The following is a 15482-nucleotide window of genomic DNA, read 5'->3' as shown; positions in this document are numbered from 1 at the left end:
GGAGATGGGGACTTTGTTTGGGACTATTTTCAGCAGCGGATTAATCCACATTTGGTGTTTTAGTGTTTGTTTGTATGAGAGAGTCAGAATAAAGTAGTTTGTGTTGGTGGTGATGAAGAAGAGTGAAGCTCACTGATGAGTTTGCTGCGAGCTCAGCAGGCTCTGATTCACACTCTTTGTTGCTTTTGGTCTTTTTTGGTGATAATTGGAAAATCCTGGAATGTCATCAGTAATATTGTTCAGAAAACCTTTGAGCTGAAGTTGAGCTGCGTCTCTTCTAATGGCGTCTATGCTGCTTCAAGATAACGGTGTTTGTACTGAAGGGCTCTCTCTGCCTCAATGGTCACAGCAACTCAAAACACACTTTTAAAATCCCTTTCATGATTTCACTGCAGCCGTATTATTATAAAATGTAAGATCTAAATACCTCAAACAACGATGTCAATCTGACAAACTGTAAGTTGCTTACAGAAAAAAAGTATTAAAATCTTAAAGTTCTTTCTCAAAATAAAGTATTAATAAAAATATATTTAGAGTATTTAAAGTAGAAGTACTTGTACATTACTGGATTATTTTTACTGATGCCTCAACGCATGAGAATACACATTCTGTTGGAGGTATAACTGACTTTCAAAGTTCAACATGAGTCAAAGTATAAATAAAGCAGCTCAACGTGAAGGAAAACGCTGAGAACCTTAAAAATGTACTTTCCCACAGTTTCTCAGGAACTCAGAATTTGTACCTGATTTTTATTGGCGGCCCCTGAACGCCTCACGCTACCTGCTCATACATGAGAGTGAAATAAACTGGACGGGCACAACATTAAGGAGATTCAGGTTTATTTTCAAAAATTGTACTTCAAAACCGCTACGGTCATTAATAAGGCATTCACAACAATTCATTTTTTTTGTGGTTATTGGACATTTAAAACAGCTTGTGATGGTTTCAGAGAGGATTTCCTAAAACAGAAGTACAGCTAAGGCACAGCACTACTCCCACAGAGAGAGAGAATGACAGACAGACAGACAATCAATCAATAAAGAACAGGTTGGTACTGGATATGAAAGAAACGTCATTAGAGTGTGAGGCCAGAATATGAAAAGGACAAACCTCTCAGCTGGAGTTGTCCTCCAGAATCTGAAGACTTTATCTATATTGTCACATCAGCAAAATGTCTAAAAAGCTGCTTTAAAATCATCACATCTGAGTCCAAAGAGCCGACCTTTCTTTCTCTTTTACTTCAAAGCAAAATGAGAAAGATTTTCTTTAAAAACTAAAACATGTATCGACTCATACAAAACTACTTCCTGTTGCCATCGAGCCGTTTAAAAGGGTATTAAACTAAATACTGGGTTCACATCGACTCTCAAATACAAATGGCTGTTAATATTCAACTCAATTTAAAACAGGAACAGAAATAAAAACTCATTTTCTAAATTTATTTTGAACGTTTAATTCTATTATGCAAACTTTAAACCAAATGATTGTTGGATTACATTGTAACTATATTATTACATTTCTGTACCTGGTCAGAGTTTAACTGTTTGACTTCAACAAAATGACTTCATTTCCATTTGTTTGAATTACAGCAAAGAAACCAAAAAAGAATTTTAGATTTCCATGTCTTCTTTAAAGCTGACATACGCCTAATACCACATATCAAAATAAGAGCTCGCCATATTTTATCTGAGCATTTAGTTCATAATGCAAGAAGAACTTACAGGCTCACTGTTTTATACGGTGGATTTAGCAATTTATTGATATTTTAGTTTTGTTTGGACATGAAATCAAACGGTTAAAACGCACGTTGACTGAACCTCTTGTGTTGGCTTGACTCTAAACGTGGTGGCAGTAAGCTACTGATGCTCTCTGCATCTTAGGGTTGGTGCAGTTTATTAGAGAATGGCTCTTCGGGGTTAAACCCACCGACACCTGTGCTTATCCACAACTCAAACATCTGCAACATTTCAAATAATAAGTTAGATATCGACTCAATCTTCTCTAGAATAAATATGACGCACCCTTCAGACATGAAGTGGAGTTGTCGTTGTGAATTAACAGAATTGTTTCTGTTCAGTTTCTCACTGAAACTCTGTGTGAGTGAATCAACGTGCTACCTCATGAAAACATCAGCGCTTGTTGTTCCCATGAGGCTCTGGTGCGTCAGCGCTCATAAAGCACACAGTGTGACCTTCATCCTCACTGCTGCACAGACCGGCTCTGATGTGTGATGTGTTGGCACGATGTCCGTCTCTGAGCAGCACGGAGGTCTGAAGGTGTCGGTGGCCTCGTCTCCTCACCGGCTACGTCCAGACTCAACCCACAGGAAAGTACTGTTAGTACGGAAGAACATCCGGCAAATATGTATGATCAGATTATTATTATTCTCTACATTTTTTTAACATTTTGAAATTTGTATTCCTGAAATAGTTTGTTGCTCAGTGTCACAATAGATTCATTTACAGCTAATTTAAATAATAATCAACTTATTTGATGTTTTTAAAACTTCTTAAATACAAAGATTTGCTGCTTTTATTTAGATTCATATCATAAATTAAACCTTTTGGGTCCCATCGGTGCTCAGACATAAACTGTACATTATGGATTTGTACGGACTAACTTGTGCTCTGCTGACTGCTGACGGACTTTAGATTTTATATTTGACATCTTGCAGGTTAAACGATTAATAAAAAAACAATTAAGAGATTAATTGATAAACAATATCGTAACCGTTACTGACAGCCCCACAGATGTCCAGTTGAAACATCCAGAAATAAAGAGTTTGAAATGAGAGCAGTGAGGAGAAGAGGCCGGTTAAAAACCCCAAACTGACGACATGAACACTTGAAAGCCTTTTAGAAACAAAGGCAGACGACAAGAGTCACTCGCTGCAAACATCAGCATATCAAATGTTAGTCACTGACTAACAAAAGACAATGTTTTATATAAACCTCTGAATAAATGAGTCTCTGACACAGTCACACATGTTTCTACAGCAAAGAGCAGATTAAAGTGAGTAAAGAGGATCTGCTGCGGGTCTCAGGCGGTCTCACGTATTCAGACACAAAGAAACTAAACACCTGAACACAGAGCCGCTCGGTGTCAGAGGAGGAAACCTGCAGCGCGTCGTCTCTGAGTGGTGCAAAGTAACTGAGTACTTTTACTCAAGTATTCTAAAGTAAACAGACTTCTTTGCATCTATAGTTACTGTTACTTCTCATATTTTACATAGAAATACAGCAGCAGATTATAAAATATGACTCATCTTTATAGATTCCAACTTATATAAAGTAGTTTAAATGATCATTAACCTGCTGCTTCCACCAATAATAAACTAATATTATATCAAGACACAACTTATCAACTTAATGTAAGATGTGAAAGCAGAACTTGTTCATGTTGTTCCTACGTTTACTTCAGTAAAAGATCTCAGTACTTGTACCACCGCTGGTAGTTGTCAGTGTTCTCGGAGACGTACAGTATCTCAGTACTTTTTAAACATTCCAGGCAATCAAAATCCTCTCAATGGTTAAAACACAAATGTGAACTGTGGCTTTAAAGATCCGACAAGAGACCAACCGGCTTAAAGAAAAATATATTTTACGCACAAATCATCAATTTGAGGGAACAATATTCCCCCCGACACCGACCTGGCTCCGCTTGAGAACGTCTGGAGTTGCTAATCATCATCTCTGGATCACAGCTCTCATCATCTCAAGAAACCTAAAAGTCTTTCAGGCCGTTATCCCGAGATTTAAATACGCCGTTATCTCATCGGCTGCTGTATTCATGGTGCAGTTCGTTCCTCTCAGCCTTCACACAGATAATAGTTCTGTCTTCAAGAAATACTTTTAGAGGAATTCTTTTTGAATTTTATTTTTATCAGTGTTTCTTTCCTAGGAAGTTGACTTTAATGATTTCAACCTTTGAGTTGAACTGTAAGCTCGGGATAACGGTCTGAAATAGACTTTTAAAAAACATAATAATATAAAGCCTCGGTCAAAGAATGAGCAACCACGTCCTTCAGCATTCAGGCATGTAAAACACACTTCCATACCTTAACTTAGGGACACACTCACAACAAGAGGTACAGAGTTCTTCTGACACACACACACACACACACACACACACACACACACACACACACACACACACACAGCGTTGTTGTCCCAATCATCCTTGAGAGCAGCCGGCTGAATGGGGACTGAGATGCTGTTCCTCAGCGTTTGAGTTTGTTCTTCGTCCGTCTCTGCCTCCAAAGTCTGATTCATCCTTTCACTCTGACGTTGCACAAACTTTAAATAAATAAATATGAGACACAAACAGGACACCAGCCCCATGCCTTCCTTCATTTGTTCCTCTTGTCCCTCTCTCAGTCCGCCTGCTACCTGATCCGTCCGTCCTTTCTGGGCGGGGTCAGTTCAGACTTGGTGTCGGGGCTGGCAGAGCTCCAGACGGTGTGACGGCAGCGCTGCATGACGGGACAGACGCTGGGCCCCATCGAGCAGACGTCCGCGGCCGACCAGTGGCCCTCCAGCAGCCGGTCCAGCCAGCGGCGCAGTGGCGCCCCCGTCAGGCCGGCGTTGGCCTCGGCCTCCTCCACGGCGCCCAAGCTCACCGGCAACCGCAGCACCGGGTTCAGGCCGTGGAAACTCTGCTCCATGTAGGAGTTTCTGGGTGGGCCGGCGTGCAACCGCAGAGCTTCCTCTGGATCCCCGGACCGGAGAGGGGGAGGAGAAGGGAGGTGGGGGAGGAGGAGAACGGAGGTGGGGGAGGGGAAAGAAGAATGGTGAAAAAGGAGGATCCACCACTTTCTAACCATTGACCAAACAAAAGCCTTTGCATAACCTTTGAGTCAGGGTTCATGTTAAGCATCCAATAAGCCCTCCTAGCCCCAGCACCATGTGTTACCTCACAACAACCCGGTCACATAGACGTCTCAGTGCAAACCGTAGGCTTAAATATAACAAACCCATTATCACAGACGGTGGAAACGCTGGACGCAAACGTTATTGAAATACAGTTACGTCATGTGTTCTTTCCTCCAGATGGTTTAAAGTGTCTTCTGAGGATTCAGAAATCATCAGCGGGAACTGAAGTGTGTTTTCAAAGACTACATGTACTGCAGGAGGTGAACATCAGGCTCCAGTTCCAGACGCATGAACAAACACGATGTCACAAACAAACACTCCGATGACATCACCTCACATGCCACCTTCACTTTGTAACACCAGCCAATAAAAGCTCACCGTCTATTCATGTAGCAGCTTTACTGAGAGCTCTGCAGCGATCAACGGTCACACAAATCAGACAGATAGAGGTGACCCTGTGTGTGTGTGTGTGTGTGTGTGTACACTGACACTATAAATATATGTATGCATGGTGATGACAGCTGTGAAAGGAGGGCCTCTGCTGTGTGTGTGTGTGTGTGTGTGTGTGTGTATTGACATACAAACTACAGTGACTTCTCTTAAGCTCTTGAATATGATTTCAACACGTGTTTCCATGAGTTCCATGAGTTTCTGCAGGTTGATACTCAAATTACTAACCATTCAAACTAAATATTAGTAATATGGAAGCAGTAGTTTACATCTCACTCCACAAACGATGCTGTTTTTTTGTCAAAATACTTTCTGAATTAGTTTTCCTACTAACCTGCAGGTACAGACTCCTTACATGTTGGTTAAATGTGTATCTGACAGGTGGAAGCTACTAGATTTGGTCCACGAGCTACTTGATCCAAATATACGTGTAACTGGGAGAATCGGTGTATTTTGCCGACCCGGGTGTCAGAACATCTTACAGTCACACATCCATTAAAATGTTTAATATTATATATTTAAATGTTAAATATTCAAATCCAGTTCTTTCCTGCCTGAACCTTATTTCTCTTCCCGTGTGCATGTAAACACAGTGGTGACGTTGGGATCACTCACCTTGCGGTACAGGCTGTTGTCGGTGGAACTCGAGCGGAGCCACGATGAAGGTGGTCTGACCCACTGGGTTCCAGTGGTGCAGCACCCTCAGCGTCCACAACCCCGGCCTCAACGGCGGGCTGAGCGGGGGCCGATAGTGGGTGACCTCAGCGGAGGCGTCCACCAGGATGTCGTAGGTGGCGGCGATTACGTTGGTGGGGTCGATCCACACCACAGTGGCCGTCAGGTTGCTCTGGCTTCGGCTCCAGCGCTGTACGGCCACCGGCTCGTCCGTGGGCCCCAGCAGACCCCCCCGGTTCCTGAAGAGACGCTCCTTTGGATCCCAGTCCGCCCCAACCTGAAGAACAGAGAGAGTGTCAGGATCCCTCTGCTGGGACTGATCGTCAGAATGCAGCTTAGGGTAATCTAGCAATGGTTGGGTGATTTAAGAATTCATCTAAGGTTTTACTCATCACTCCACAGTCTGGCTTCAGTTAGATTTGTGGGTTTTTGTAGCCATGCCTAACTCACCCTCGAATCCTGCAGCAAAGCTAACAGAGCTAACAAAGCTAACAGTCCCAGTTCATACGTAATACTAGAGGCTAATGGTAATGGACTGACACTAAATTGCTTTTCATAATAGTTCATATGAATACATGTGTGTGTGTGGGTCTGACCTGGACATGCTGCAGCCTGTTGGTGGGGTGGGGGGGGCTGGCCGGGGTGAAGTGGTCTTTGGGTGTCACCCAGGTCTCCAGGCTCTCCGATTGGGTGGAAGCTTGGTTAGTGGCAACATGACGCACGAGGTAGCCCTGGAACTGGTCTGAGAGGAAGTAAAGGTGGACGGACACTGGGTGGTTCATGGCCGTGAACCTGAGAGAGACAAATAGAAGATGTACTGAGACCGTCTGTGATAAAGTCCTGTCTGTTCTTTACATCAACACACAGTTAATATTATTGCTAACATGGTAAACATTAAACCTGATAAACTTCACCATGACTTTATTCAACGTACTATGACTTTTATATTGTTCGACGTACTATATATAACGTTACGTTTTTCACTTATTTGTTGACACTTTTACTATACAATGACTTTCTCAGTTACATTTTTTAAATACTATATCATGCCTTTTTTATGAGATTTTTCGACACACTATACTATGACTTTTTATGACATGTTTAGACTTTCTGTACACTATGAATTTCTTTCGACATACTATGACTATAACTATTTTTCTATTTATGAATAGAGCAAAAGCAGGAACAGATACAAACTCCATACAAATATATTGCTTACTAGTTGTTAGTAACACACAATTTTCCAAAGTAAAAGAGGATGCTGAAATGTTACTTTATAGTTTAAGTGTCATCCAAAATATGCAAGGAAAGAAAGTACTGATGTGGACGGAACCACGTTCCAAATGTATCCATATTAGGTGTGTATGTGGTCTGAGATGTTGCTCAACTGAAATCACAGGTTGAAGCGAACAGACGAGTCCTGTTCAACCCCCCCTCCACCCCTTAACACACACCACCCATAATGATGCCCCCACCCAGTTTAGCCACCAATCCCCACCCGAACTCCAAGCACAAGTACCTCCTTGTACCTTCTGTGGTCAACCCCCCCCCCCCTTCCAGACACACACACACACACACACACACACACCTACCTACATTGCTGGAAAAATCCAGTCTGAGCAGACACTGTAGCCTGATTGTACCCCAGGACAAGCTGGCGTTATCTTGATATTTCATTTGGACTCATAAACACAAACACGAGTGGAAAGACACATTTCATCGGCCAGTTCTTGCTCCCATCACCCAGTGATTGTGCAGTTTCTCTCTCAGCCTAAATCCACTAACCCCAATGACTAAACTACTCATACGAAGCCCCCTAACACACTCAGGACGGGTGGGGACTGTACATGAGGTTGATATAGACTTTTAACAGAAACAATTCTAGCAAAGACTTTTCTTCTAATGCCTGTAGTTTTCTGCATTTGGTCCAAACCAAGGTCCTGTTCACACTGACTCACTGCAAACAAAACAAGAGCTGCAAATATAGAGTCCCAAGGACAGACAGGTAACTCACCCATTGGACAGTTTCGGTGACGGTCATCATCAACATGGGATGATTTGCATAAATATACATACAGCTTTTACATTTCACATAAAATGTTCTTTTCTTGACACTTCACAATCAGTAACAGTTCATTATCTTTTGAATTTGTCCTCATATCAAATATCTATCATCACTAAATCTAAATATCAAACAAACTGCACCAGAAATCACTTGGAACCGAACCAACGGTCTAGTTAATTGGTCCACAACAAAGTTTGATTGACAGCTGGTAAACCAACCAAAACGATCCAAACCAAACTGGCAAACACACGAGTGTTTGAAATAAAAATCAAACCGTTTCAGCGTTACGGCGTAATGTCTCCGACTTCCATCTTTCATGTTGGGAGAGTCAACTTATTTTAGAATTGAGACGACATATAAAGCAAAGATCAAAAGTGTCTTATGCACTTGTGTAAACTGAAATTAAGTTGTGCACCCTATACACAAACTCCTGGAACACCCCACAAACCCCCGAAACTCATTGAGAACCCCTTGAATGCCTCCAAGCATCTCTTCATTACTTAAGAACCTCTTGAACCATCATGAAGAACTCTTGCAGACAGTCTACAAACTCCTGGAGCCCCTTAAAAACCACTAGAGCTCCTTCACAAACCCCTGGAACCACATTAAGAACCCCCTTCATCTTTTCAATAATGCTTCTAAGACCTTTTAGACTCCGTAAAGATCTTCTGGAACTCCCTCAGTTCTACTGGGAGAACTAGATATAGTATGGTACATAACCGGCTCACCCACTTGACTGACTGCAAGGCTGACTCTGCCACACCACATCCAGCTCTCAATAAACCCACATCTGGATGTTTTTACCTGCAGCTGTTGTCATTGGGATGACCCTGCAGCGAGCTGGCGGCGCGCGACAGTCCCATCCGGGCGAAGGCGTGGTGGTGGCTTAGCTTGGAGTCTGATAGGCTGGCGAGGCCGTCCGTCTCCTGCTCATAGATGTTTTCCCAGTAGGTGTGGAGGCCCGGAGTGCCCAAGGCGTACGATCCAAACAGGTAGGAGTCCAGCTGGTTGATGATCTCCTGGCTGACGCTGGCCTCAAACTTCCTGGCAAAGAAGGTGGGTCTGGATGCTTGCTGTGGTCAGGAAAACAGAGAGCAGTGGAAGGGTGATTATAGCAAGAACAACTTTGACTTTCAATAAAGAAAGTTAAATGAAGACATAGAGAAGACAATATTTAAAACAAGCAGAAGTAAGTGCATAACCCACAAAGGAAAAGTCAAGAAAAAATGTGACATTCAAATCACTACATTCGTTGGAATGGGAGTGAGAAATAAAACTCCTGCTACACATTAACATGAGCGGCAACACTGGCAGCATTGCTCTATGTTGTAGTGGCTGTAAAACCACTGAGTTACAGTTTATATAAAACAAATAGTAAACATGTAAAGTAAATCTCCAGCATCCACTTATGCCAGTTTAAAAGTTTCACTTCAAAACCTAAATTATAAACAGTGTTTACAGGTTAGTAAGATCCAACAGTTCGTTTCAGTGCGACTACATGAACTGCACAATAAGACATTTTATTTACTATTAAGGAAAACTGGTGTCCAGTCAGATGTGTAAGAGGACTACTCTGTACTCTGAATGGTCTCAGATGCTTTGTATCATCTTGTAGAAAGTCTCTTTACTAATAGATTGTATTAAGTTTAGTCGATGGAGAACAATGTACAATGGTTCAACCAGACTGACAAGAGAAAGAGACAACGATCCCGAACAGTTGAACAAAAAGAGAATAAATCATCAGTCATTGGTAAAGGAAACCGGAAGCTGAGATTTAAACCGGAACAGCTTCCTGTTTCAGTTTCAACTGTTTCACAATAAAAGCAGCCTAGAACGAGCTGGAATCAACAAGCAACGTGTTGCTTTAGCAAAGCTCTTCTTCAAACTTCACAATAGAAATAGATCAGTCTAGGGTTAGCACTACTGGAATATCAGCTGAACAAATCACAGTTTAAATCTCTTCAATCCAACCACTGAGTAGACTGCAGAGGGCCCAGATAATAACAGATAATAACAGATTAGCCCAGTTGACCTTTGGCTAAGCCCCGCCCACCGCTGCTACTCCATCACGCTGTCAGAGCTATACGTTACCATGGAGCCCACACTGTCACTAACTGCACTCCCCGAAGAACAATTATTACAATTTTGGAAAAACCCAAAAATGATTTCAGGGAGAAGCAGACAGAAAGGTCTACAACATGTGTTTGAACTGAACTAACTGATTCAAAAGATAAAGATAGAGGCTAAAGCTACAGATTAAGGAGTAAACGTGAACCACATGTCACCTGGAGATCGAGAGAGAAGTTAATGAATAATGAATGGAAGGACTTTATTCACTATTACAATCATTAAAAAGCAGAAGCAGCATGTGTGTACATTCAGTATACCTTCAGTAGCTAGCGTAGCATAGAAGTGCTAGATAATGATGTGCTAACGTACTCTGCTAATGTTAGCTGCACAGGTTTTTATGTAGAAACGTAACGTTTTAGAAACATAGATCTCCTTCCAACCTCTCCGGGTAACGAGCATCACTATTACACAACGTTTAACCACGACGAGCTCATAATCCACTAAACCAGCCTGAAGATGAAGAACTTCTGAAACAGCTGGTGAGAGTCTGCGGAGCAGAGCCGGCTAGCTGTCAGATCCTGGTCGGAGCTGGACGATGCTACACTGTGATTGGACGAGCAAAGGTCGTGTGTCACGGACACTTCTCTGGACTGGAAGACAAACTCAACCAAGTTCTCCCTGTGATGCACTAAAAGGATGTTTGAATAGCGCCATTCTTCTTCATTTGTTATTTCAAATGTCAATAATGTGGGCTGTCCTCGAACTAATACATTCTTAGACGGCTAATCGATTTAATCAACTCTGTAACACTGAGCTTCTCCACCAAAAACAAATCTTGGAAATAAGTTGGATTGAAAAAGCATTAAAAAAAGAAGACTAAAGAAATCTTAATTGAATAAGACCAACACTTTAGTTGACTAATAGACTAAGAGAGGTAGCCCTGTAAATAGTCTCTGCTAGAATAGTTATTATTGAAGAAAAGCATCTATAGAACAGCTGACACACCCTTTTTTAAACGGTAGTATATGTTAACTTAAAGTCAAAGGCTCAAAGACACAGATGGAAAAAGACTAAATATATCCGAGAACCTTGGAAAACCGAGTTAACTCACAGACACACACTTTGTCATGTGGCCTGGTCTGGAGAGAGGACGGGCGTGGTCTATGATGTCATCGGGAGGGTGTGACCTCATCAGACCGGCTCCCGGTGGGCCCCGGCTGAAACCAGGAAACCCCAAACCTAAAGAGAGCCATGCGGACTCGGCAGTTTTATCCGTGAGGTTATTCTGGGGCTGTTACCTAACGATGTCCTTACACGGCTAAAGACAACAGTGGAAAGCACTAGTTACAGGGTCAGGAGGGATTTCTGTTCCTTCATCAGGAAATGGTATAAAAGTCCTTTTACTGTATGTTCTGTGCTCTCCCTGAAGGAGGTCATGCCAATATGATTCAAGCAGCTGCTCTCTGGTTGGAGCTGTTCAGCTTTATTTAATCCAGATGAAACAGCTGTTTAACTTGTGTCCATGCTGCTGTGGATCTTACTTTATTTTCTTATTTACACTAGAGCTATAGCAACTATTTTCATTATCGATTCATTTTTCAAACTATTTCGTTTATAGATATGAGACAGAGAAGCAGGGACATATGTGTAAATATGAATTGGATGGATGAGTTTTTAAAGGCTTATTAATAATAATATTAGCGCCGTTACTACTGCAACAATAATTTAGATTACTGATTCATCTTTAAATTATTTCCATTATGGATACAACTTGTTTTATCTGATCAAATAGTCCAAAACCCCAAAATTCAATATGAGACACAGACAAGCAGGGAAAAGTTTATTATCATGTGTTTGACGGATGAAGTTTTAAAAGTTATAAAATAATAATATTAGCTCTGTAACTACTGCAACAATTATCTTCATTATTGATTAATCTGCTGATTATTATCTCGATTAACAGATTAGTCCAATAAATAAAGCCCAAGTTGACATATTCAAACTTTACTTTTATAGAAGAGCAGGAAATATTTACACTGAAGAAGCTGCAACCAGTGAATCTTTGACAGCTTCTGATTTTAAAAATGACTTAAAACGATTCGTTGACTATCAAAGTTGTTGCTGATTCATTTTCTGTTGATCGATTAATCGAGTATTTCAGTTCTAAACAATATACACTCTGCAAAATAATGATTGTTTTCATTATCAACTAATGTTAATGATCTTTTGTAGTCTATAAAATGTAGAAAAAACATTTCCTCATGTTTTACCTCAAATAACCCCAAAAACATCCAGTTTACAAAAACAGAAAAAAGAGAAAAGCAACAAGTTCTCACATTAAAGGAGCTAAAACTAAATTTAAATTCCAGCACTTATTTATACATCAATTTTTCTTGACCGACTCTGAGAAAAAGACCAGCAACGGACAACACATTGCACAAAAACTAAAGTCTTCATATTTTGAAATGGGGTCTCCAGTTCCAGAGACTGGTGTCACCCAGGTTAACTAATGTAAATACAGTGTGTACTGTACTCTGCTGTACATGTGTGTTCCATCCTGACCCTCGCTTTCAGGACTCGGATCCGTCTTTCTAGCGGGCGAACCCCGGCATTATGATAATGACAACCTTACAAACCGCAGCGGCAACTAGCTACAGAGCTCTAAAAATACAGAGTGCCTCGAGTGTACAGCTGTTTCCAGGATCAGCTCTTCTTATAGAAACCATCAGGAGCTCCACCGCAGGACGCTGTCTTCAGGTCTGCCGTTACAGGGAGCTGAGGACCGCCTGTTGAGAGCAAAAGCTGCGCCGCTAATTTGTGAATACAAAGCTATTCTGGTGCCCGGCCACCGAGGCCTTGAGAGGGACAGAACATGAAGACTATTATCTCTGAGCTCCACTGAGCTCATTACAGGGCTGCAACATTATCACATTTGATCCAAAACAAAATCCAAAGAATGTTCAGCCATGGAAAGCTTTGACACGACTGAGAAGTTTAAACCACATCTGTCGTTTTTATGTCATCAGTCGAGGTAGAAAAGAGATAAAACACAAGCTTTCTTATTCCTTTAAAGACGTACTCATACATGACAGTCGACAACCAGCAGAAAAAGAGTGAAACCAAGAAACCAGACAGACCTCCATGGTTACAGAGGACATTTAAAGGGCCAGTGTGGGTTTAGGAGGAACTATTAGAGGAAATGTAACATAATATTCATATCTATGTTTTTATTAGCGTATAATCCCCTTAAAACTAAGAACCATTGTGCCCTTCATATCTACACAGGGAGCGGGTTCTCTTCACAGATTCCGCCATGTTTCACCGCCATGTTGCTACGGTAGCCCAGAAGGGACAAACCAAACGCTGACTCTAGAGAGAGCCCTCACGACTTTATGTTACCTGAAATATTGTAGTTTTTACTTCTCTATTATCTGACAGCTGGAGTTCACAGACTTTAGCAGATTAAGATTTTACAAACAAAACATATTATGATATTATAAAAGATAGACTAAATGATCCTACATTATATTATATTATATATAATATTATTATATTAAAATGTGCTCCGAGTCCACCAGCTGTAACGTATATAATGTATACATAGTATAATCATATAACTCTCTGAAAGTCACTTTTACTTTAATACTTGAATCCGTTTTTGCTGTTGATACTTTTGTAGTTTTACTGAAGTGAAATCTTGAATGCAGGACTTTCACTTGTAACAGAATATTTGTACAAAGCAGTAGTGCTACTTTTACAAAGGTTCAGTACTTCTTCCAGCACTGCATTTAATTAAGTGAAGTACAAAGCGTCTCAGTGAAATAACACTTCTCAGGTTCAGAGCTGCTCACAAACACAGGCCTTCATCTCGGGCAACAGCCTCATGGCTGCAGTTTTCCAGAAGGTACACAAAGTAGGCAGAAAGATGGCGGATTCTTTCAGCATTACTGACAGAAAGTCTCTAATAACGTGGCCGACCAGCTCTTCCAATGTCATTGTAAAAACGTCTCACCTGGAAGCGTGGCAGATCCGAGGGCTTGAAGTCGTTGGGGGAGCAGCCGCACCAGTCCACGATGTGCTTGTACTGGCATTTACATCCCAGTTTGCGGTTCCAGTTGGTGAGCCTCAGGTTGTTGTCCACCATGCTCTCACAGTGGGCGCTGTTCTCCAGCACGGTGTGGAAGAACGACTGCAGGTGGAGGAGAGAACAGAGAGACGGACGAGTTCAATTTCTAATCTACTAACAACATTAAACATCAAGTTTAAAACAAACATCACAGCTGAAAATAATGATCACTGATTCAGATTGGACTAATTTATATCTGTGGTTGTTTTAAAGGGCTATTTAGGATGAAATCTTTTATATGATTGTATTTTACTATATTTTATCATCACATTTCTGTCTAATTCTGAACTGTGGCAGACTCAGTTTGCTTGTGACTCTCTCATCATTGCTGCCTTGATGAAGAGATCTTTAATCTAAATAAGGCTTTCTTGATTAAATACAACCTATAAACTGCTTGGTTTTGTCCGACCAACCGACCAAAACACAAAGATATTCAATTTGCAATGATACGAGCAGAAAACCCTCGTATTTGAGAAGCTGAATTCAGTAACTGTTTGTGATTTTTACCTGATAAATAACTCAAAATAATGACTTGATTATCTAGGACCCCGTTTAGTCACTTCAGACGTCTTGGGCGGATCAGATATCTGACTGCATCCAAGAAACATACAAGAGGGAATAAACTGTTTCTTTAGAGACAATCTGTTTCTTTAGAGAAATGTGGATTTCTAAAGGAGAATACAGAAAGCTATGTTTGTATTCCTTACTTCAGTAAAACTAGTAAAACCACAATGGAAAAGTACTACATTACAAGTAATACTCCAGCATTAAAACACATTTACTTAAGGAACAGTACAGAAGTATTGTCATCAAAAAACTCATGATGCAGAATAATATAAAATTTATATAATTGGATTAAAACTATTTATGCATTAATGTTGCAGCTGGTAAAGTGGAGCTCATTGTATTCCCTTTATACACTGCTGGTAGTTTCATCTATAATAATACATCATCATTTATTACTTGACTTTATTTTGTTTTATTAATCTGAATAATGTATATAAAGTCGTCAGATGAAATGAATGTAATGAAGTAAAAGTACAATATTTGTAGCGGAGTAGAAGTATAAAGCAGAATACAATGAGAATACTCATTTAAAGTAAAAATACCTTGAAATTGCCAGAGACACAATCACTATTGATGTCCATGTCCTCCTCTAGGGGACACCAACAGAGAGTCTGCAGGGTTACTCCAGTGCATACGTGTGTGTGTGTGTGCGTGTGTG

General features: G+C 40.9%; 1 protein-coding gene across 1 annotated transcript in view; it reads right to left on the bottom strand.

The window, feature by feature from the left end:
* Positions 1-507: 507 nt before the first annotated feature.
* The window catches only part of LOC116391499 (xylosyltransferase 1-like), a 43232-nt gene continuing 28257 nt past the window's right edge, over positions 508-15482 (bottom strand). The window contains exons 7-11 of the mRNA XM_031862149.1: positions 14144-14320; positions 8866-9134; positions 6593-6788; positions 5937-6273; positions 508-4707 (exon numbers count right to left, since the gene is read on the bottom strand). Coding sequence (XP_031718009.1) covers positions 4385-4707; positions 5937-6273; positions 6593-6788; positions 8866-9134; positions 14144-14320 — 1302 coding nt within the window. The 3' untranslated portion in view covers positions 508-4384. The remainder of the gene's footprint in view (positions 4708-5936; positions 6274-6592; positions 6789-8865; positions 9135-14143; positions 14321-15482) is intronic.

This window comes from Anarrhichthys ocellatus, unplaced genomic scaffold (assembly GCF_004355925.1).
Source record: "Anarrhichthys ocellatus isolate YVR2014 unplaced genomic scaffold, GSC_Weel_1.0 scaffold26, whole genome shotgun sequence".
Lineage (NCBI taxonomy): Eukaryota > Metazoa > Chordata > Actinopteri > Perciformes > Anarhichadidae > Anarrhichthys > Anarrhichthys ocellatus.
Note: the sequence above shows the minus strand (reverse complement) of the source record. Positions and strands in the feature narration are given on the sequence as shown.